The 24350-nt window shown below is 48.2% G+C and overlaps 1 protein-coding gene across 5 annotated transcripts in view; it reads left to right on the top strand.

The window, feature by feature from the left end:
- Katnal1 (katanin catalytic subunit A1 like 1) overlaps positions 1–24350 on the top strand; it is a 57644-nt gene that overhangs the window by 30338 nt on the left and 2956 nt on the right. For all 5 annotated transcript variants that reach the window (XM_028878060.2, XM_028878059.2, XM_028878057.2 and 2 more), the window contains exons 5-9: positions 7958–8085; positions 8429–8534; positions 9555–9713; positions 10463–10589; positions 13276–13410. In XM_028878060.2, the coding sequence (XP_028733893.1) occupies positions 7958–8085; positions 8429–8534; positions 9555–9713; positions 10463–10589; positions 13276–13410 (655 nt within the window). The remainder of the gene's footprint in view (positions 1–7957; positions 8086–8428; positions 8535–9554; positions 9714–10462; positions 10590–13275; positions 13411–24350) is intronic.

Raw genomic sequence — 24350 nt, 5'->3', positions numbered from 1 at the left:
AGATGTGTGTGGAGGTCAGTGCAGATGTGTGTGGAGGCCAGTGCAGATGTGTGTGGAGGCCAGTGCAGATGTGTGTGGAGGCCAGTGCAGATGTGTGTGGAGGCCAGTGCAGATGTGTGTGGAGGCCAGTGCAGATGTGTGGAGGCCAGTGCAGATGTGTGTGGAGGCCAGTGCAGATGTGTGTGGAGGCCAGTGCAGATGTGTGGAGGCCAGTGCAGATGTGTGTGGAGGCCAGTGCAGATGTGTGTGGAGGCCAGTGCAGATGTGTGTGGAGGCCAGTGCAGATGTGTGTGGCAGTCAGAGGCTGACACCAGGTGTCTCTGTCATTCTTTACCTTATCTTTTGAGGGAGGGTTGTGTGGAATATTATTTAACTATGTAAAGGTGTGTTGCATTTGTTTGTGTTGGATTTGTTTAACGATGTGTTGTTTTGCCTGCCTAAGGCACCTGATTGGTCTAATAGAAAGGGGAATGGCCAATAGCTAGGCAGTAAAGGGATGGGCAGGGCTGATGGACAGGGAGAATAAATAGGAGGAATCTAGGAACAAGAAGAAGACATGAGGGCCGGGCGGTGGTGGCGCACACCTTTAATCCCAGCACTCAGGAGGAAGAACCAGGCAGATCTTTGTGAGTTCGAGGCCAGCCTGGGCTACAGAGTGAGATCCAGGAAAGGCACAAAGCTACACAGAGAAAACCTGTCTCGAAAAACCAAAAAAAAAAAAAAAAAAAAAAAAAAAAAAAAAAAAAAATGCCCAGGGCCGGCCAGCCATGGAGTAGGGCATACAGAATGGAATAAAGGTAAAAAGTCCCAAAGCAAAACGTAGATGAAGAGAAACAGGTTAATTTAAGTTATAAGAGCTAGTGGGACAAGCCTACGCTAAGGCTGAGCATTCGTAACTAATAAGAAGTCTCCGTGTCATGATTTGGGTGCTGGTTGGTGGCCCAAAAGAAAGCCTGCTCCAGAGGGTCTAGTTTGCTAGGCTGACTGGCTGGCGAGCTCTGGGGTCCTCTGGGAATTGCCATTCCCAGCTCTCCCCTGGGTGTTGGGCATCTGTACTCGGGTCTTCTTGCTTTAGTCTGTGCCACACTGAACTGTCTCCCCAGCCTCCAGTGGCGTACTTTTAAGTTGACTCCACATTGACATGTTTACCTTTACTTTTGAAAGTGTAGTGTTGTGAATAAATAAAACGCTGATTGGCCAGTAGCCAGGCAGGAAGTATAGGATAGGCCGGACAAACAGAGAGGAGAGGCTGGGAGGTGGAAGCCTGGAGGAGACACCAGCCTGCTGTCCAGGGAGCATCATGTAAACACATGGCAACATATAGATTAACAGAAATGGGCTGAGTTAAGTGTAAGAGCTAGTCAGTGGTAGGCCTGAGCTAATGGCTGAGCAGTTTAAATAATATAAGCGTCTGTGTGTTCATTTTATAAGTGGGCTGCGGGACTGCCGGGGTTTGGCAGGACCCGGAGAGAAAAACTCTAGCTACAGTGTAGACAGTCAACAGCAACAAAAACGAGTCTGAGCTTACAGTGCTTGCTGAGTTCTGTGGTGTGGTTGGTTCCACTATGACAGGGTCAGCATCTCACTCCACTCTGTCTCCATGAGATGGGTCATTCCCTACATAAGAGATTTAAGAAGCTGCTAGAGCGCAGGCAGTGGTAATCAGGAGGTGAGGAAATTTTAAGTATTACTTTTTCCCATATATATACACATATATATACATATATACATATATATATATACACACATATATATATATATATATATATATATATATATGTTTATGAGGTTTGGTTTTTAGTGTGTTTTACAACTGGCTTTTGGAGTTCTTGGAAATTTAATAATGGTCTATCATAAGGCCAAAAGGAACAGTTTCTGTAGTAACCCTTGTAGCTTTCTTGCCATAAACGTGCCCATGCTAGGTCAAGAAAGAACACCGGTGCCTCGGAAGTTGGGTGCCATGGTCCTGTCCTGCTCGCCCCCAGTCCCTGCCCCTCCCCTGGGAAGCCCAGAGTAGCCCCCATTCTGTCTTCTGGTGCCCAGTTAGTAGTTGTCTGGTTTGCAGCCCTCTGTTCTTGGGAATTTTGTTTTTACCTTCTCTCTCTCTCTCACTCTTTTCTTTCCTTTCTCGGATTAGTGTACGCTTGTGGCATTCCTCCGTGCTTTTGCAGATACTTAAGTTATTCTCATAGTCACACACTGTTCCGTACAGTTAAATCTGTTTCCTTGCTAGTAGGTTTTTGGGTTGTCTAGTCTGCATCTATTGAATAGTGCCAATTTGGGTAGATTTTGTTTTTCCTCTTTGTGTATGCGCATCTGTTTTTAGTGAGTTCACTGGGGCGGAATGGTGGGTTCATAGGAGGTGTGTACGCCAGCCGTTGGGCGGTCACACCAAATAGTCTTGCGAGCGGGTGTAATTAGCGGTTTGCACTGTAGCTGACAGAATGCGAGCTGCAGGCCTCCCCACTGTTGCCAGCGGTCAGCAGGGCTGTCTCTTGAAGTGCGTTGTAGAAGTACTTGATAACTTAGGGACTGAAAACGCTTCCTATGTGTGTTGGCTCTGTTTTGATCAGTGATGTGTTTTAAGAACTGGCTTATTCTGGCCATCAGACATTAAATCAGCCATCCATTTTTTAGTCTCACATCAGCTAATATGTAGCACTGTGGGTTTTCATTTGTGTAATCCTGCAACATTTGTATCTCTGTAACTGTGGCTGAACTGCACATATGTAGGCGTTGGCACTGTCTTTTTCAAATCCACATTGGTTTTCTTTTCCGATTTATTATCGTCTTGGTCTGTGAGAGAAGAGCTCTTAGGATATGGTAAGGGTGTGTCTCGTCAGTGTGTTTTCCTCAGGGTGGGCTCCTTACTGGATTGCACCCTTGCTCCGTGAGCATTCTCCAGTCTCTAGATTTTAGGATTGTATATTGTTGAGCTAAATTTTTCCCAGTTTCAAGGCTATCAAGTTGCCAAGGGTTTGTGAGCTCTTGTTTAAATGTGGTATTTTAAAATAGGAAAATTGAATGTGAAATCTTAGTAACCATATTTCATTCTTTCCTCCTTTTTCATTCTAGCCATTCTGTACACTACAGAAGTGTAAGCCAGAACCCAGGGAAGCCATTGCCCCGGTCTGTTTGCTCTCTGCAGCCTGTGACGCAGCTCACATATGTTCTCTGCTCACAACCTTCCCCTGCCTTCCCTTAGCCTGATGGCCAGTGTCCCCACCAGTGCCTACAAGGCCCGGCCGGCAGGCCTGCTGTTACCCCTTTGATTGTGCCCTCAGCCCACTGCTTGGGGTGCTTCTGTGTGCCCCTGTTCTTGGAACGTGTGAACACAACCACTTGACACGTCTGCTCGGGATGTTCTAACCCTAACTGCTTCACTAAGTGTGACTTGTGGACTGTGGCCTCTAACCTCAGCCTAAGCCTTGTGAGGGAAGGCAGAGGTCTCTATCTGTTTGCTTCGTTGCTGTGTTCTCTGTGCCTAGAATCGAGTGTGGCACGCTAAACGTGGTCATAAATACCGTGTAAAGAATGTGCACATTGGTGAGCACGCAGCTTGCTGGGGATTTGTTGTTACGATCTTGTGTCTTGATGGGACCGTGCAGGGCACAGCACCCAGATCAGGACCGTGCAGGGCACAGCACCCAGATCAGGACCGTGCAGGGCACAGCACCCAGATCAGTAAGCGCTGTTTTGTGTTTATCAGCCTGCTTGACTTTGTGGAACAGTGGGCTATGGTGGTGCAGTTTGGGGGCATCTAACATTTCCTGTGTTTGCTTCCGCTGCGGGCTGGAAGCGGCCCCCAGTACAGCAGTGTGCCCCGTAAACAGGCTGAGTGCAGGCGCTGGCCTGCAGCTGGAGTGCCGAGGCTGCGCTTCATGCTCAGACAGGCTACGGATTGTGTCCTTCAGCTTTCTCGTCTGTGAGGTGGAAGGAGGAATCCCTCCTTCATTCCTCTTTTAGAATGAATATGCTGATACACGCTAAGTTCCCAGGACACTGACACAGAGAGCGGAGAGGATGTTAGCTGTTAAACCAACCCGACAGTGGGAGACGAATAACGACAGGAAAAAGATGACACAAAATTCATATTTTACAGAAGGGACTATGGGACTGAGCGATGACTCAGAGGTTAAAAGCACATGTTGCTCTCCTAGAGGACCTGGGCTTGGCAACTCCAGCTCCAGGAGGATCTGATGTCTCTGGCTTCTTCAAGCACCTGCACGCATGTACACACACACACACACACACACACACACACACACACACACACACACAATATTTTTAAAAATATAATTGATATATTGAGGCTGAGAATGTAGTTCTGTGTTGAGTGCTTACCCAGCATTTGTAAGGCCGTGGGTTTGATCCCTAGCACCAAGAGAAAGAGGGAGGGGGAGGGGAGGAGGGGAGAGGGAGGGGGGAGGGAAGAGGGAGGGGGGAGGGAAGGAGGGAAAGATAGAAGGAAAAAAGTAATGAAATGGTCAAGAAATTTTGCACTAGTTTTTGGCCACTGAAGCCAGGCAGTAGAGAAGAGTAAGTTGGACATGGGAAAAGCAACAGAACAGACCGCACGCAGGCCATCTCCAGTTCAGCCAGACGTTCTGTTCTTGACTGTACACTGTCACTGCCTGACAAGAAAGTCGGTGTCTTTGTTGAACAGGAGCTGTTGTTAGGAAATCCTGTGCTGACCTGAAACCCACCTCTCGTGTGTTCACACCGGCCCCGGCTCTTCCTCCGCAGTGACAGAGCAGCTGGTGGGTGGTGTTGCCTCACTAGTGTCCCCTCTGCTCACGTGGCACACGTTTCCTGGAGTCCTCCTCCAATGGCATGACGTGTGAGCCATTTATCATCTGGTCATCGTTCCTCCATATAGTTCATTCAACAGTGTTTCCGTAAAACACCCGGGGCCCAGAGCCAGTAATTGACGGGACCTCAATCACTTAGTCCCACAGTGCGAGAAGCCGCAAAGGCAAATGCAGGTACTATTTGCATTTGGGGACAGGCTGTGCCAGTCATTGGCTGCAGCTTAAATACTTGATTCATCACCTAGAGCCTCCTTTCCTTCAGATAGAATGGCTAGACATTACTCATAAAAGATTCTTAAGGAAGTTGTTTTGATTTGAATAATTGAGAAATTAGTAAAACGCTAAGTATTTTGCTTTAATGAAAAAAGTATGCCAGCCTTTGTACTACCAAATTCTTGCTAATTCTGACCTTAACAACGGGTGCACAAATCTAAGGAAAGACTTCGAGATCACCCTGTGACATTCCAGCCTAGTATTAGGTATAAGTCACGATGTCCCAAGTGGTAGTCATAGTTTTATTGCTTAAAGCCGTCCATTTCATTAACGTGTGCAGTTGGTCGGCAGCCTCACTCCGGCACACAGTATTTATATTGCCTGCTCCCGTTCTAATTTACGTTTGTTAGGAGGACAGTTGCTGCCCTTTTTTACTGATGATTTCACTTTGGCTTCACTAGGTTTCCTGCTCTCTCTCTTCCCCATCTTGATTTGATTTGATTTGGCCCTCACTGGGGGAGTTCATCTCTGCGGGGATGTACTGAGCAGGACCTTCAGGCTCTCACACCACTTCTCCTCCTCGGTAGTGAAAGGCTTTAACCCCGTGCTTCCTCTCCACCCCAGCATTCTTCCCCATGGTAGCAGGGAGGCTCGTCCAAAATGCAGGTCACATTATGCTACTCCATGCTGGTTTTTTTTTTTTTTTTTTTTTTTTTAATAAAGGCCAAACTCAACTGCTGCCCATTTCTCCAGGCTCTTCATTCAGTCACATTGATGACTCGCTTTCCCCCACTGGACTAGATGCTCAGTGAGGGCAACGCGATGCATCTTCATCCCCTGCCCGGAAACCACACTTGTGATCAGACCAGCTATATAATCACTGCTCACAGCTACTTAGAATCCCATGATTCCTGTTTCTTTGAGACAAAGACGGCATTTCCTTCCTCTTGGTGTGCGTCACGTCTCCCTGTTATGTGGACAATATGTGAAAGGAAAATTTGAACTTCATTTTAATTTGGCAAGTCTCAAATTACAAAGGCTTGCGAAGGCTTGTTAGGAGCCAGATAGGTTGGTTTCTGTTGACGCCTGTTGCTGCTTTGTTTCTAGAACACTCTAAAATGACCACAGAGCTCCCAGGGATTGGCTTGAATGTGGCTTGTAGCCGTGTCGTAAAATGTGATCGGAGGCAGAGCTTGATTTACATTGGCTGAGGTCGGGTTGTGTCAGTGTGCCAGAAGTCTGCTTACCTTAAGAGTCGGTTTTAATATGTGCTATCTGAACTGCAAGGCTCCTACGAAGCGTTCAGCCCAGCCCTACTGTTAGACTGCCCATGGAAGTCAATCTTCGTCATCAGGTCACCAGAACACTGTTTGGCTCTTCACCTAGTGCCTCAGAGGGCCAGAGCGTCTGCCAAAGGAGCCATTTGGTTCTCTGTGGGTACTGCCTGTGCCTCTCCGTTTATCTCCGAAGTACAACCTGAGAAGGCCATCGTGGTCTGCTGTCTCCTCATCGTGACCCTCTGCCTTTCACTTTTAGATCAGACAGAAAAGGGGCCGATGCTCTGGACACGGCACGGCTCTGCTCATTAAAGCTGTTGCCGTGGTTGAAATCTCTGAGAAGGTGGAGCAATTTCCACATTCACCTCCTCAGCACTGAATGAATCCTGGCAGAGCCCAGGAGCTCATAGAGCGGTAGCCTAGAATTCTTTTTTCCTTTTAAGACACAATATTAGTAAAAGAATTTAAGGCAGATCAAACATTTCCTTAGGTCTTAATACTATGAGTGAAACAAGGTCCTCTGGGCATGAGCCTGGAAGGTACTGAGCAGAAGAAAGAGGCGGCAGAGATGAGAGGGCGTTTGGATGTTACAGCGTGGGATACCATGATGAGCAGTTCTGTGATGGGGCCCAGAGAGCTGTCCTGAAGGGGACCACTGAGTCCCAGGTGGTGGCCTACAGTGGCAAAGGAAGGCTCTGGAAGTGCAGGAAAAATCCCAGCTCCATCTTGCCTGGAGCCTTTGTTCTGAAGTATGAAGCAATTAGTCAGCTGTGAGCTGGGATGGCCATAGAAACATGTTGCTTTAGGAAGACAGGAAGGCCTGAGCCACATTTTCTGCCCAAAATTTACTGGTGAGTCGAGTCGGACTTAGCCTCTACACTTAGTCAAAAGGCTGAGAAGCATTTAGCTCCTTGGCTTTTCTAAGGCCCATTTTCTTATCCATAGAAAAGGAGAAGCAGTCTGTGATGTTGGGCTGGCATGTCAAGTGAGATACTGTGTGAGGTATTCTGCCATAAGGCAAGTGCACAGTAATGAATTTTCTTCTTGCATGTCACTTGTCTGTTTTCTAGCAGAAGGGCAACACTTTGTGTCCAGTGAGTCAGAGGCAGGCTTCTCCACACCGCTGGATCCAGTGAAGGTTGGCCAAGTCCTACCTGCAGCTGTCTCCAAGAACGTAGATGTGAGGATGGTCTACTTGGGGATGAATTAATTGGGTAGGATGGCATCGAAGCAACCAGAGGATACTATTTTAAATAGTAAGAAAAAATATATTGCTTTTCGAGACAGAGTTTCTCCATGTAGCCCTGGCTGTCCTGGAACTCACTGTATAGACCAAGCTGGCCTCGAACTCACAGAGATCCACCTGCCTCTGCCTCCCGAGTGCTAGGATTAAAAGTGTGTGCCACCACACCCTTCTGAAGAAAATATTTTTAAAGAGATGCCTCTGGGCTGGGAAGGGGGCTCAGCGTTAGGGTGCTTGCTCAGCATGCTAGGCTCTGGATTTCCTCCCTGGTCCCTGCTCTCTGCAGACACAGACACATAAACACATGGACACGCATGTATACACACGCACATACAGTCACATTGTGTGTTGAAAACTTAGTGATATCAAAGTTATTTTGTTGCTGACCATAACCTTTTTATCCATACCTCCAGGGAAGGAAAAATATGCAAGACGGTGCAAGTGATGGTGAAATCCCCAAATTTGACGGCGCTGGATACGATAAGGATCTGGTGGAAGCCCTGGAGAGGGACATTGTGTCTCGGAACCCTAGCATTCACTGGTGAGCGTCCTGAGTTACAGTAGAGAAGAAAACAAGTCATAAGACCGGCTTGTGTGGCTCTTCTCTCCTCCCCATCGATCTCCCGATAATGCCTCGTCTGTAACAACAGTTCTGTCAGAATCCAACAGGGGACGTGACATTTCATTTGTTGCTGACAGAGTTTGCTAACTGCATAATGTGTTCTAATTAGTGACCCAGTGTGTTTTCACTGGTCGTTTTTAATAGTAAGAGTTAGAATACAGCCTTACTATAAGATAATTTTATAAGTAAATAAATTTAAAGTAATTGGCAGTGGCCATAAATCAGAGGTGTCCCTGAGTAAGATGCAACTGTTCTCTCCGAGGGATGACATCGCAGATCTGGAGGAGGCGAAGAAGTTGCTCCGGGAAGCTGTTGTCCTTCCCATGTGGATGCCTGACTTTTTCAAAGGGATTCGAAGGCCGTGGAAGGTGAGTGTGTCTGACAGTCTTAACGTGGGGACGCTTCATAACGCAGGGCAGCCTGCCGTGGAGCTGTGTGTTGCCAGTGTTGGTGCGCTGGGCAGCTCACACCCCTCCACACCTGCTTGTGAATCTGTAGTGAGATGTGCTGCAGCCAACCGCACAGCAAGAGCGGGGGAGCTTAGAGCAGCGGGGCTGCCGCCTTCCAAGTCATGGGTTTCCGTGGCTGAGCGAGAGGTTAGTTTAAGAGCTTTGGGTGTCTATTTCTGTAAATAAAAAGTTACACAAGTTAAATTATGTGTATCTCTGTGTCTGTGTCTGTGCATGTGAGTGCAGGTGCCTCTAGAGGCCAGAAGAGGGCATTGGATCCCCTGGAGCTGGAGATAAAGGTGGTTGTAAAATGCCTTATGTGGGTGCTGGGAACTGAGCTCAGGTCCCCTGCAGGAGTAGCTCATTCTCTTTACCAAGTACTGAGCTCAGGTCCCCTGCAGGAGTAGCTCATTCTCTTTACCACTGAGCCGTCTTCCCAGCCCCAGGAGGGTTGCTCTAAGTAGTCCACAGAAGTATAGGATTCTCTCCCCTTGAGTTCAGGAACGGTGAATCCCTCTGAATGCATGAAAGGGCTCTTTGCTGCCACAGCTTCTGTTTCCTCTCCCCTTTCTTCCTTCTCCCCTCCTTTCCCCTCCTTACCTTTTGTTTTACCAGACAGAGTCTCTTCTGTGGTCCACACTAGCCTCCATCTCTGAACACTCCATGTACACTATTCATGTGCCAGGATTATGGGCGTGAGCACCATACCTGCTCAGCCATTTTTTATGAGCTTATCTCTGGCCACTTCTGACCTGAAACACTTGGAGAAATCACTTTTATCATTTTCTTGTTGCTCTTGCTAAATGCACTAGTCTCACCATGACAACCGAGTTTACATTTTGCTGGGGATCCTCATGCACAGCAGCGTGATCAGTTGATGGTAGTTTATGAAAAGCATTTAAATCTAGTATGCTGCTTAATTCCTCTTTGGATTTTCAGGGTGTGCTAATGGTTGGACCTCCAGGGACTGGGAAAACCATGCTAGCTAAAGCAGTTGCCACTGAATGTGGGACAACCTTTTTTAATGTCTCCTCTTCTACACTGACTTCTAAGTACAGAGGTGAATCTGAGAAGTTAGTCCGTCTGTTGTTTGAAATGGTAAGTGTGCTATTACTTGGATTCCCAAGTGCTGTTTGTCTGTCTGGGCCTATGGTTCCTCATATCCAGGTCTGCGCCCCTTGTGATCTTCTGAAAGAGTGGTGTGGGTGTATCGTGGTAGCTGTGGGCATATTAGTAGTAGTGGATTTTGTGGAATACTTGGTGTGTCTTCAATATATCTTTCTCTATGAGATGAAGAAAGGCCCTTTAGCATCCTGTCCAATGAGGGTGATTGGCATTTTGGATGTCTAGTGCAGTGAAGGACAGAAGACTTTTAAAAACCAGCTAGAGGTGGATCTGTCAGTAGATATCAATTTATTTAAAATTGCTTCCAGTAAGGTTTTTTTTTTCTTTCCATGTTGGAATCTCTAAAACTAGAAAGAATTGCCAGGTGTGGTGCCACATGCCTCGGGAGGCAGACAAGTAGATCACTTGAGTTTGAGGCCAGTCTGGTCTATATAACCAGTTCCAGGCCAGTCAGGACTACAAAGTAAGGTCTGTCTCAAAAGAATAATAACTAAAACATAGAAAAATAGTATTGAATCTCTGTGTATCTTTTACCCACTGTCACCAACTATGTAAGTTTTAATTTTGGATTTTTTTCCCTAAAAAGATTATCAGGGACAAGACAGGGGTAGCACCTAATAAACAGAAATTATAGCTTTCATTTGCCGCTATTTTAGAATGACTTAAAAATACGGAGTGCTTTATGAGACCACTGAATGATTACTTTCAATGTTTTCACCAAGGCTAGGTTCTACGCCCCCACCACGATCTTCATTGATGAAATAGATTCTATCTGCAGTCGAAGAGGAACATCGGACGAGCATGAAGCAAGTCGCAGAGTCAAGTCTGAGCTGCTTGTCCAGATGGACGGTAACTGACATTTAAAGACTCTCCCACGATCACTCCTTCCAGCATGGCTGGACCCAGGCTTTGTAAGTTCTCAGTGAGGATCAGGAGGCAGCTGGGAGTTCTTTTTAGTCACTTGTTCATGCATCTGGAAGGACTCATTGAGTACTCGCAGTGAACCATGTGCCAGTGTCCAGGTTCTAGGCTATGGAGCAAGGGACCATTCCGGCCACCAACGAGTTTGCTGGCAGAGCCAAGGCTCTGAGGTATGACTGGGAGTCCCTGGGCCTCCAGACCACTGGAGGGCTCCACAAGGTCTCCACAGTTTCAGTAGTAACATCAAGGCCCGTTTACTGGTTTTGCTTTAATTCTCTCCCAAGTCTGTAGTAAGAGTATCCAGGGTCCACAGAACCTGCAGAGTGCCAGAGGATGGAGGGCAGAAGCAGGTGGGAGAGTGCAGCTGTGCTCTTACTCAGACGTTGTGCCCTTTAAAAAGTCTTCTAGGCCCGGCAGTGGTGGCCCATGGCTTTAATCCCAACACGCAGGAGGCAGAGGTAGGCTGATCTCTGAGTTCAAGGCCAGCCTGGTCTACCGAGTGAGTTCTAGGACAGCCAGAGCTACACAGAGAAATCCTGTCTGGAAAAACAAAAACAAAACAACAAAAAAGGTCTTCTAATTAAGACTTGGGAGGTTTTGAAAACTATGATTGTTTTTCATAAGATAAATTGTAATTAGATGAGTCATGGAGTCTTATTTTTACAATGAATTAATACTTTGAGCATTCTATCTGTCTGTCTGTCTGTCTGTCTGTCATCTATCTACTTATGGTGCCGGGTGGAACTTAGAGCCTGTGTCTGGTGGGCAGGCACTGGGCCACTTCCTGCCTGTCCGGGTTTTGTTTCTAATGGAAAGCACTGATAAACAAACTCCACACTGTGATAGGATTTTTTAAGAGCATCAAAGGTCTGGAGACCAAAACCTTTGAGACCAACTGCTACGGCAGAGGCAGACAGCTGACCAGAAGTCACACAAGGTTCCTCTGTGGCAGAGGGAACTCTGGGGGTAGCAGTTGCAGTGGTCAGGAGGGGAGGGCTGCGGCACAGGAGGCAGAGGGCTGTGATGCATGGCCGGAGTTGTCTGGGCAACGAGGAGAAGCGTTTGGGGAGCCGTGAGGAAAGGAGAGGTGGGGCTTAGCACTTCTTTAGACTCAGCTCAGTCTGGTAGTTGTGTGATAGACAACAGTCAGTCTAAGCAGTCCACAAGACAAGATAAAAAAGTGTCTAAAATATTCAGCACGTGCTGGGTTTGATCATCCACCAGTTGTGGCCTCCATGTCTCAGTCACTGTTCTATTGCTGTGAAGAGGCATCACGACCAAGGCAATTTTAGAAGAAAGCATTTGACTAGGGCTGGCTCACGGTTTCCGAGGGTTAGTCATTGTTATCCTGGTGGGGATCCCGGCAGGCATAGTGCTGGAGAAACACTTGAGCGCTCACACCTGATTTGCAAGTTGCAGTCACAGAGAGAGAGAGAGATGGAGACGAGACTCTGCCTGGGCTGGACTTTTGACACTGTACAACCTACCCCTAGTGACACACCTCCTCTAGCAAGGCCACACCCCCTAATCCTTCCCCCAAAGTTCCTCTAACTGGGGAGCCTATGGGGGCCATTCTCATTCAAAACACTACCCTTAGGATGGGTTCTTAAAATCACATGGTACACAATGCCGGGCACTGAGAGACCAACAATGGTGCTGTGTGCTAGGAGACCTGTCCCTCAGTCAGTGTGCCATTTCAACTCTTGCTTATATATGAAAGTAAGGAATATTTTTATTTGGGAGGAAAGCATTGCAGAAAACATGAGGTGTTTAAAATTGGGGCCAGGCATCACTGAATACACATTCAGCCAGCAGGATTTCATTGACTAGTATCATGGCTGCTTGTTAGATGGAGAGATTTATTCCTCATAAGAACGATTTAAAAAGACATTTAGTAATGGTTTATTTATTATGCATGTTACATTGGGCTAATGTGCTTTGATAAACATCATGTTTGTGAGCTAACGTATGAATAACATTTCCTGGGTATTGCCCAGAGCCAGTTTGTACTCTTAAAGGTTTTGATGATGCTGTTGTGTCTTTAGACAAGTTCTCTTGATATGTAGATCTTGCTGTTCTTGAACTTGATACATAGACCAGGCTGGCCTTGAACTCACAGAGATTCCCTCGCCTCTGCCTCCCGAGTGCTGGGATTAAAAGTGTGCACTGCCATGCTGGGATAAAGTTTTTAATCCTGTAATTTTAATTGTGAAGAAGCAGTCAGTGCACACAAACTCTTGGTTGTTCTGATCATAAAACACTGTGCAGTGTGTCAGCCATTCTCACTTCCTGAGAAAGCCAACGAAATTAAACCCAAGACTAGGAAGGAAAAAAAGAGGCAATTTATAGTGAAAACATTCCAGTCTGAATTTTCAGAAGCAGCGTGCACTGTTTTCTCCATAAAGGCTGGAAGATCCCTCCTTGGGTGTCAAATTCTGTAGCTCCTTTGTCCTCTTCTGTGTTGGTGTCTGGTTTTCCACTCCATCAAGGTCACAGGCGTGGGAAGCTGCTTTACTGAGGCTCCACCAAGAGCCGTGGCTGACACTGGAGAGGCTGGCTGAGGGCAGGGCTGAAATGGCCATTACAGGACACTGACAGCCCTCTCCCTGCACAGGAGTTGGGGGAGCCTTAGAGAATGATGATCCGTCCAAAATGGTGATGGTTCTGGCTGCCACTAACTTCCCATGGGACATCGATGAAGCTTTGCGAAGGAGACTAGAGAAAAGGATCTACATCCCTCTCCCAACAGGTATGACGCCTTCCTTTTACTGGATCTGGGACTTCCTGTCATTTCCTGTTAACCCTTCTCTTTTTATTTATGTACATCTCTGTCTCGCTGTGACTTCGTCTGCAGAGCTCTGTGGCATTGGAGGCCAGTCCGAGTGATGGAAGCAGGCTGGTGACTCCTTTGCACTGCAGAGAGACCCCTAGCCTCACAGCAGCGTCTGTGCTGATGAGTTTGGCAGCGCTTGGGTTCTTACTTCTAAAACTGGATTTCAGTAACCCTAATGTAAATATTTAAAAAGTTGTCTTGGGGAACATTCAAAAGTGATTTTCTCTTGAGTGTTGACATTTTCTTAAGCTATTTTTATTTTTTTCCTTTGTGGTAAATATATATGCAGTGAGAGGTGTATGCCTCGTGTATTATGATTGGATGAGTTCTCTGAAGTATGTTATCAAGTTGGATGTGGGAACTTTCTGTCACCCAGAAGGCTTCTGGGTGCCTCAGCAGTTCACCTAAATCTCTGTTGCATAAGCAATTTGCCTCGTCCTCCGTCACCACAGACTATTTCTCTCTTGCTAAGCTTTGTGTCAACAGTGTGGTGACAGCATACAGTCAGTGTCTGGAGACACTCGTCCTGCAGAGAGTCTTTGAGATTTGCACGTGTGAGTGTCCCTGTCAGCATTTTCTTCTCCGTGTGATGATTCCCCTGCTGATGGGCCCAGGAGTTGCTTCTAGTTTTTGCTCTTCAGAGTAGAGCTATAAAGCTTATACATATTTTTATGAATGACTGTGTTTAGGTCTCTGGATAGGATGAATAGGCTAGATCAGTCGTTGGGGAGGTATATGTTCAACTTTATAAGACTGGTGCTCTGCTCACCTCTAACCAGGCAACTGTACTCACCTTTCTAAGAAAGACCCAGCCGTCCTCCAGAGTGGCTGCGTATGCGCTGGTGCCCGTCACCGTCAGTGCATGGGAAGGCAGTGCCGCAGCCTGCCTGTAGCTGCTGTTGCTGGTGTTTCCGTTTGACTTGCTCTGCTCGGTGTGAAATGCATCTTGTTATGGTCAGTCTGTCCTCCTCTGATGACGTATATCTTGAGCACCTTTTCAGGAACTTATGTAATGTGCCCCTCATTTTATAATATTTAATGTTTTATTAATACTTCATATAAATTCTCTTTACTTACATTTTTATAATTTTTCCTTCCAGTTTGTAGTTTAGTTTCAATTTTCTTAATATTATTTCTTGATAGCCAAAGTATTTTAATTTGGCTTTACTTTGTAAAGACCTTTTACAAGGTTTTTTGTTTTATTTTTTATTGATAGGGCTTTCTGTATCTTAGGAAGTATCTGCTTACCCCTAGGCTGTAAAGCTTTCTTCTTCTGTTTACTTCTAGAAACTATATTTAGCTCTGTGATTGAATCAAGTGTATGCACGGTAGTGGGGTAGGCTTTTATTTTTCCGTGTGTATATTCAGTTCTAGTACCATTTGCTGAGAGGAATTTTCTCAATTCATAGAAGTCTCAAAAACTGGCATCTTGCAGAGTACATTCCTGATAGTAATGGAATTGAATTAGGAACTAACAATAAACTATGTAGACTACCCCCAGTATTTTACTACTGAACAAGTTAGCTCTGGATAACAGAAGAACCAAAGAAAATTGGAAAAATTGAAAATATTATCTTGGTAGAAAGAATACGTCACACTATTGTGACATGAAGCCGACATAGTTGTTTTAAGGTCTGCAAATGTGTGTGTTAAAAAAGTTTGAGTAGATCTATGTTAGCCTTTGAAACAGAAATTAGTTTCAGTACGTAGGGAAAATAAATTAGAAAAATGTAAATGAAATATGAAATAGAATACTAACAAGGCAAACATTTGTTTTTTTTTTTAAATGAATGTTGACAAATCTCTAGAGGAACAATGAAGAACAACAGAGCTCAGTTCCCAGCGTTAGGCATGAAGGAGTCATCACAACAGATCTTACAGACAGCAGAGGAGATGCAGTAAGGCCAGGTGACGTCAGCTGAGTGAAAGTGGACCCTCCCTGGGTGCTCTTCAGTGCAGGAGACCAGGGGAGTCACTGGGGGTGGAAGAGTCACAGCATTTGCACTTAAAGAAGAAAGGCCTCAACTCGGTCCTCGATTGCTGCTTTCAGAAAAGGAGAAAGTTAAAGAATAATCTACCTGCACCACAGTCTAGTGAGCCGTAAATCAGTGCCCTGGGCAGTTTTCCTGAAGGCCAAGTATTAGACGCAGACACATGCTCCGCTCCTCTCTCTCCTCCCTGAGGAGCTGTGCAGGCGTTTCTTCAAGGTGCCAGAGGTCTGATGCCGCAGCAGCTGCCGAGTTCTGTTTGGCAGCCCTCAGGCCAAGGTGTGCCCATTCCTCCTCTGTGCCTGGAGCCTGGGCCAGCACAGTCGAGTCCTTTGGCTGTGTTGGGAGGCTGGAATGTGGGGCACACACCTCCCTCTTCTCATTCCTCCCAAGGGGAGCTGCAAGTTGGCCTTCTTCTCCTGGTCTCTAGGAGCTGTTAGCTTGGGGAAGAACTGATGGCAGAGCCAGGCGGCATTTCTCACCCATTTCCATGAAGTGCACACTCCGGGCGAACCTGGTTCAGTGGCTTGCTAGCTGGCTTCTGAGCCGTGGTCAACAGGAGGAAGAGATCTGGGGCCTCTTCCCTGTGCTGCTGGCACTCCAAGCCTCTGTTGTCACGTGATGTCAGCTGTCACTCATATCACTGTCCCCTTGGATGCTGAGGTGTGTCTCTCCCTCTCGGGTTAATTCTTTGCTTTTAAAAACCAGTTTTCCTGAGGAAAAGCTTAGACACAGTAAACTTTATCCACATAAGATTCTGAGCTATGGCAGTTGTATACCACCGTATGACCACACACCAGCCCTTCCCAGTCTGCCTGCCTCCCCCTGCCTGAGCTGTGTGTCCTTTGTTTGTTTCACAGACTGTCCTCCTTCTCCCCACTGACATCAGACTGTCCTCCTCCTCCTCACTGACATCAGACTGTCCTCCTCCTCCTCACTGACATCAGACTGTCCTCCTCCTCCTCACTGACATCAGACTGTCCTCCTCCTCCCCACTGACATCAGACTGTCCTCCTCCTCCTCACTGACATCAGACTGTCCTCCCCACTGACATCAGACTGTCCTCCTCCCCACTGACATCAGACTGTCCTCCTCCTCCCCACTGACATCAGACTGTCCTCCCCACTGACATCAGACTGTCCTCCTCCTCCCCACTGACATCAGACTGTCCTCCTCCCCACTGACATCAGACTGTCCTCCTCCTCCCCACTGACATCAGACTGTCCTCCTCCTCCCCACTGACATCAGACTGTCCTCCTCCTCCCCACTGACATCAGACTGTCCTCCTCCCCACTGACATCAGACTGTCCTCCTCCCCACTGACATCAGACTGTCCTCCTTCTCCCCACTGACATCAGACTGTCCTCCTCCTCCTCACTGACATCAGACTGTCCTCCCCACTGACATCAGACTGTCCTCCTCCTCCTCACTGACATCAGACTGTCCTCCCCACTGACATCAGACTGTCCTCCTCACTGACATCAGACTGTCCTCCTCCCCACTGACATCAGACTGTCCTCCTTCTCAGACTCCTTCCTCCCCACTGACATCAGACTGTCCTCCTCCTCCTCACTGACATCAGACTGTCCTCCCCACTGACATCAGACTGTCCTCCTCCTCCTCACTGACATCAGACTGTCCTCCCCACTGACATCAGACTGTCCTCCCCACTGACATCAGACTGTCCTCCTCCTCCCCACTGACATCAGACTGTCCTCCTCCTCCCCACTGACATCAGACTGTCCTCCTCCCCACTGACATCAGACTGTCCTCCTCCTCCTCACTGACATCAGACTGTCCTCCTCCTCCCCACTGACATCAGACTGTCCTCCTCCTCCCCACTGACATCAGACTGTCCTCCTCCTCCTCACTGACATCAGACTGTCCTCCTTCTCCCCACTGACATCAGACTGTCCTCCTCCTCCTCACTGACATCAGACTGTCCTCCTCCTCCCCACTGACATCAGACTGTCCTCCTCCTCCTCACTGACATCAGACTGTCCTCCTCCCCACTGACATCAGACTGTCCTCCTCCTCCCCACTGACATCAGACTGCCCTCCTCCCCACTGACATCAGACTGTCCTCCTTCTCCCCACTGACATCAGACTGTCCTCCTCCCCACTGACATCAGACTGTCCTCCTCCTCCTCACTGACATCAGACTGTCCTCCTCCTCCCCACTGACATCAGACTGTCCTCCTCCTCCCCACTGACATCAGACTGTCCTCCTCCCCACTGACATCAGACTGTCCTCCTCCTCCCCACTGACATCAGACTGCCCTCCTCCCCACTGACATCAGACTGTCCTCCTCCTCCCCACTGACATCAGACTGTCCTCCTCCTCCTCACTGACATCAGACTGCCCTCCTCCCCACTGACATCAGACTGTCCTCCTCCTCCCCACTGACATCAGACTGCCCTCCTCCCCACTGACATCAGACCGTCCTCCTCCCCACTGACATCAGACTGCCCTCCTCCCCACTGACATCAGACTGTCCTCCCCACTGACATCAGACTGTCCTCCTCCTCCCCACTGACATCAGACTGCCCTCCTCCCCACTGACATCAGACTGTCCTCCTCCTCCCCACTGACATCAGACTGTCCTCCTCCCCACTGACATCAGACTGTCCTCCTCCCCACTGACATCAGACTGTCCTCCTCCTCCTCACTGACATCAGACTGTCCTCCTCCTCCCCACTGACATCAGACTGTCCTCCTTCTCCCCACTGACATCAGACTGTCCTCCCCACTGACATCAGACTGTCCTCCTTCTCCCCACTGACATCAGACTGTCCTCCTTCTCCCCACTGACATCAGACTGTCCTCCTCCTCCCCACTGACATCAGACTGTTCTCCTCCCCACTGACATCAGACTGTCCTCCTCCTCCCCACTGACATCAGACTGTCCTCCTCCTCCCCACTGACATCAGACTGCCCTCCTCCCCACTGACATCAGACTGTCCTCCTCCTCCCCACTGACATCAGACTGTCCTCCCCACTGACATCAGACTGTCCTCCTCCTCACTGACTGACGTCAGTCTGTCTCTGGCTTACGGCCGTTGTGAATGAGGCGCTGTGAGCATGGGTGGTTGGTTGGTCGTGTGGCAGATGCTCTAGCCTCTGCTGCACCAATGCTGAGTCGTGACGTGGTGGCACAGGTTTCGCTGTAGCAACGGCTGTTGTTAATTTGGTGCCCTTTGTGGTTCAGTCATTGGCCGTATGTGGGTTCCTCTTTGTTATTCTGCACGTGTGTTGGACATCGCGGTCCTCCGGTGACCGTCACTGGGGTGCACTTGTTCCTTCTAACCGCTTTTCCCGATAGCCCCCTCTGTCTTTGTTCACGGACCCTCTCCTCTGCCATCTCTTTTCTACTTTATATCTGTCGTGAGAATTTCCATTTTAGGTTTATTTTGTGCAGCTTTCATTTCCAGTTTAAATAGTCTCTGTTCTTTTGCTGGGGTTCTTCATCGCTGCCTCATTCCCTTTTGTCTCTCTTGGCCTTTAATTCTTGGAATTCTTTCCCGCATTGGTTGGGTGGTCTGTGTCTAGGAATAGAGTGTGGCAGAAGTGATGCTGAGGACATCTAAACCTCGCTTCTGTCTGACTTCCCCCTTGAGGGCCGGCGGCCATGACATGAGGTCCCTCAGGCAGCCCTGGCGAAGCCCACATGGGAACAGCCACCATCTTTCCAACTCTGTCCTCATGAGCTCTAGCTGTCAACTTGACACAGCCTAGAGTCACCTGAGAAGGGAGTCTTCTTAACAGCAGACTGGCCCGTGAGCATGTCCATGGGGAATCGTCTTGATTATTAGTGGATTGGGGCCAGTCTACTGTGGGTAGCACCATCCCTATGCAGTTGGACCAGGACTGTGTAGGAGAGCTAAGGGTGAGCCTGGGAGCCAACGTGTTTCTGCTGAACTTTCTGGGCTGTGAGTTGCTGGTCAGAGATAATGCTTCGTCGAGTAATGAGCAGTCCTGCCTTCAGCTTCCTGCTTGACTTCCTGCTCTGACTTTGCTCAGTGATGACTGTGACCTGCAAATGTGAGCCACATAAACCTATTCTTCTGAGACATCACTTTTGGTCCGAATGTTTTATCACAGCAACAGAAAGCAGCTAGGTCGTCTTCTGTTAGGGTTATACAAAGAAAAAGAACCCAGAGAGTGTATTGGGGTACTGTGTGTTGGGGGCATGGAAGAGAGAGAAGAGGAGACAGGAAGAGAAAGAGATGGATGGAATCATTTTAGGGTGTGACTCATGTGATCATGAGCCTGGCAAGTCCACAGTGTGCAGACTGAGCTGTCACGGTAGAGACCCAGGTAGAGCTGATGTCACAGACACTTGAGCTAGAAAGCTGCCTGCCTCCAGGATTCTTTTTCCTGGGAGAGGCCAATGTTTTAAGCTATATAGACCCTCAGCTGATCAGGTGAGGCCCAGCCACATTGTGGGGCAGTGGTCTGCCATCCTCAAAGTCCGCTAATTTAAATACTGAGCTCCAGAATAAAGTTTGACACAAGAGTCGGGCACCGTGTCCCGGCCAAGTTGAACAAATAAAGTTGTCAGCACAGACCTCAAGCCAAACCTTTCTAGATAAGCTGCTTCCAGATTCTGATTCATAGAAACTGTGGGAATAAAACATTCTTTTAAACCTCAGAACTTTAATGTTCTCTCGAAATAGCTTGCCACCTCTCGCTTTATGTTAGCCCATTCTGACCTTTAGACCACCTGTTTCTGTTGTTTGGTTTTTTGTTTTCTTGATTTATGTGCATTTTCTGTTTATTAGTATGTCAGTGAGTTATATCATACACTCTATATTGTAGGGAGTTGGGTATTGCTTTCCTATAAAGGATGTTCCTGCAGGCACTCAGAGGCAAAACTCAGAAAAACCCATCTTAAAATTCTTGGAGCTGGAAAGATGGCCAGTGGCTAAGAGCACTGGCTGCTTTTGGAGACGCCCCACACCAACATAGTAGCTCACAACATTTGTGACGTGAGTCCCAGGGGATCCAGTGCCATCTCTGGCATACACAGCCGTACAGGCGGGTAACCCCACACATGAAAATACCTGGTCTCGTGTTTTCATCCACGTTTAGAGATGTTTACCAGAGGAGGGCTGGGCTGGCATCGGTTAGTCTCTGTGGCTGGAAAGGGAAGCCTTGTCCATGAACTTTGGAAGTGTATTCTCTAACATAGTACTTGATCACTCTTGGGACTTGGCCTCGGGGCTGTGGAACGTAATTAATGGTAGAACTGCAGCTCACAGGCTCGGCCTCATGCCGGCTCTCCTGGCTGCGGCTCTCTGTCCCGCCACTGATAATCGAAGGATGTACAACGGCTCCTTTTTCATACCGTGCTGCGGAATTTCTGGTTGCGCTATGAAGCCATCTTACCTGCAGCCGTAGCTGAAGGGACTTCACGGAGACACTCAGCCGCCTGCACTGCCACACTGTGTCGCAGCTCTGCACCGGTGACTGGAACACACTTGTCCCAAAGCTCCAGCTCATTTTCATCTCCAGAACACTGTATCTGGAGGTGAAGGTTTCCAAGTTGTGCCCTCTCTTTTCTTTTCTTCTGGAAAACTTCCAAAAATGCCTGCCTGTTGTCTTCCCATGGTAACCAGCCTTGCTGTTGGGTCCCCCAAGGCTGTGTGTGTGTGAACAGCTCAGGGCAGGATCGTTTGTTAGCATTCTATGTTTATTTGGTAATCGGCAAGTCCCACCCTCTTCTCACTGCTTCTAGGAAAGAAACAGGACGTCCTGAGAACTGAGCAGCCCCACGGTGTCCCCGCTGGCACACGCCCTTCCAGACCACTGCTAACCGCTGCCATCCTTTTATAGAAGTGATTTATTATTTTCCTTGTAATTGTATCACTTAATATATTTCCAAACAGCTTTATTTTTTTTTTTGCAATTTTACATAAATTCAGTCACCAAACGGTGTCTATTTGTCTTGCTGCTTTTGCCCAGTGTGTTTTAGAGACTCCGTGTTACCACCTACAGGTAGATGTAGTTTCTTCTTGGTGCCTGTGCTGTTCTGCTGTGTTGGGGTTTAGGGGTGCTATTGCAAGCACCAAAGCACACTTGCAGTTATCAACAGAAATCCACTTGTCACAGCTGTGTAAGTCACAAAGTCCAGGATGAAGGTGTCCTGGAAGCCAGGTGTGGTGCACGTGGGGATCTCTCCCAGATGTGAGTGCTTGTGATACAGAAACATGTTTTTAGCAGTGGAAGAAAGGAGAAAAGGAAGCTTTGTGGACAGCCAGCTTCTCTGTGACAGAGAGATGCTTCTGGATGCAGGGAAGGAGTGACGAAGGAGAAAGGCACATCCCCGCTCCTCTGGGCACAGGCAGACAGAGGTCCTCCGGGAGCACAGGGCCACCTTTCCTCAGTCCTTTGCGGTCCGGTGTTTCTGGTCAGCGTGCCTAGTAGATGACTTTACCTTGAAGGGGATGAGAGACTAGGTACATCTTGGTCAGAGTAACCCTGAATTATAGTTCTGGACCAACCTGTCTATGTGCAGGGCAGGTGCGATCTGCTCAGAGATAGGACAGTCAGGAGGAGAGCCACAGGATGAAGGCAGAGATGCCAGCCTTCTCGTCCTGTTGTAGTCACGGGTGTCTGCGGACCCAGGAGAAGACAGGATTTCCTGCCAAGGAAGGGAGCGGAAAGCCCTGTCAGCAGTAGCGCACGGTTCAGGTGCTCTCCAGCAAGGCTGCTGGGGCGGCGTGACCCGGCTGGGTGTCCCCAGAATTCATGCTGTCCGGTCTCCTGAGCAAGTGAGGAGACGGCTGTGATCCTGAGAATCAAGGCTGTGGAGTCATCTGTCTGTGCCTGGCACATGCCACCTTCCTCTGGTGTCCACACATGGCCTTCCTCCTGAGTAGGTCTGTGTCCTCACCTTTTAAGAAGAGCATCGGCTATATTGGGTTAGGGCAGACCTGTGTGACCTCATTTCATCTTGTTAAAAACCTCTGTCACCAAGTGTGGTCACGTTCCGAGGACTTGGAGTTAGGACCTCAGCATAAGAAAGTTTGGGGACATGGTCTCTCGCTAATGGGCGTCCCTAATTCAAGCACTGTCTGCAGGGTTGGTTAGCTTCTCCTCTGCACCTCTCTTGTATGTGGGGTGTGTGCGCGTGCGAGTGAGTGCTGTGCACGCGCCCCTGGAGGCCGGAGGTTGGTGTTGGGTGCCCTCCGTCATTCCTTATTTATTTTGAGACAGGGTCTCTCACTAACCTGGGGCTCTTTGACTGAGTAGACTGGCTGGCCAACGCGCCTAAAGATCCCTGTTTCTGCCGCTGCCCCCCCCCCCCGATTTTGATGTGGGTGCTAGGGATCCAAACTCAGGTCCTGATGATTTCATGGCAAGCAGTCTACCTGCTAAGCCGTCTGTCCAGCCCCAGTTCTCCTCTTTAACAATATGTATCTTGAGAATTCCCCTAAGATCATTAACTGTCTTCCTGGTTATTTTCTAAAATGCTTATAATTTTACATTTATTTTACTTGCAATGTATTGACACTGATTTTCGTGTATATATGAGGGAAAACTGGATCTCATTTCCCCTGAGGATAGGTTCACATTTCCTATTGCCTGAACCACCTGTTATAACCCGGAGTCTAACTCTGCCTCCCTCCCGTTTCTGCCCACTGACCTGTTTGTCTCCACAGTGTCCGCCAGCAGGGCCCTGTGACTTTGCAGGCCATCTTATAAATCGTTAGCGGCAATGTTTCCCACGTCGATGTTCTTCCAGAACATCTCGGGTGTTCTTGGTTCTCTCCAGATGCATACACATTTTAGAATCTACCATCAGATTCTGTAAACAGACCTCTTCAGACTTCATGGAAATGCTTTGATGTTCTGAATTGGGGGAAGAATTGAGTCACGAAAGAGAAAACTAGCAGAAACAAAGCTGTAGGGTCTGACTTGAATGGGAGGCGATGATGGGGTACCGTGTGACTGCAGGATGAGGTGGGTTAGAAGCCACGAGGCCAGGCAAACAGGGACCTCCACTTTGAATTGTGTGTCAGGTACTACTTAGACACTGCGATTGTATTTCCTAATAATAGTGAGAAATCTGGATATGTCTTTGCTCTCAGGAGACGCATGCTCGTGACTGTGTGGATCCAGCTCTCAATTCACAGGTGTGTGTGGACGGGAGAAGGAGATAGGGTAGCACTATTAGCAACCAGGGAACTTTGAGGAGAAGTAAAGGACTTTTTTCCCTGTATATTTAAAATTTTTCAAAATAACAGTGGAGGAAGATGAAATTTATTTTGTATCTTAAGAACTAGAGAGCAAGGTAAACCTGTTTGGTCTGTCATAGCATCTTGTTCAAGCAGGTCTGTCACACTGCAGAGCGCAGTGTCGAGTAGCTCAGTGGAGAGAGCCCTGTCCGCACCAGCCCTGGGAGGGCGCCCTGCCGGCAGCTAGTGTCTCTGGACTGACTCTCAGTAGAACCTTCACTGCGTGCATTGTGTCAACGCATGCAGTGCCTGTGGCCAGACTGTGGCGTCAGATCCTCTGGCACTGGAGTGACAGCCGGTGTGAGCCCCACGTGGGTGCTGGGAACTGAACCCAGGTCCTCTGCAAGAGCAGCCAGTGCTCTTGACTGCTGAGCTCTCCCTCCATCCCCCCTGCCCCACCCCACCCGCCCCTAGATGTTTTTACTTAGAAGCAGTTCTGGCTTTGGAATACAGTGTTTATCTTTCATGGAGAACTCAGATCTTCGGTTCTCCAAGCAGGCCTCGAATCTCTAAGAAGAATGAATTCCCTTTGGTTTTCAGGGACCACATAGAGAAAGGAGAATGCCTCTGTGTTGTGTGGCAAACCGGAAGCGCTGGGGGATGGGCCGTCTTTGACTCTTCTTCACA

Source organism: Peromyscus leucopus, chromosome 23 (assembly GCF_004664715.2).
Source record: "Peromyscus leucopus breed LL Stock chromosome 23, UCI_PerLeu_2.1, whole genome shotgun sequence".
NCBI classification, from domain to species: domain Eukaryota; kingdom Metazoa; phylum Chordata; class Mammalia; order Rodentia; family Cricetidae; genus Peromyscus; species Peromyscus leucopus.
Note: the sequence above shows the minus strand (reverse complement) of the source record. Positions and strands in the feature narration are given on the sequence as shown.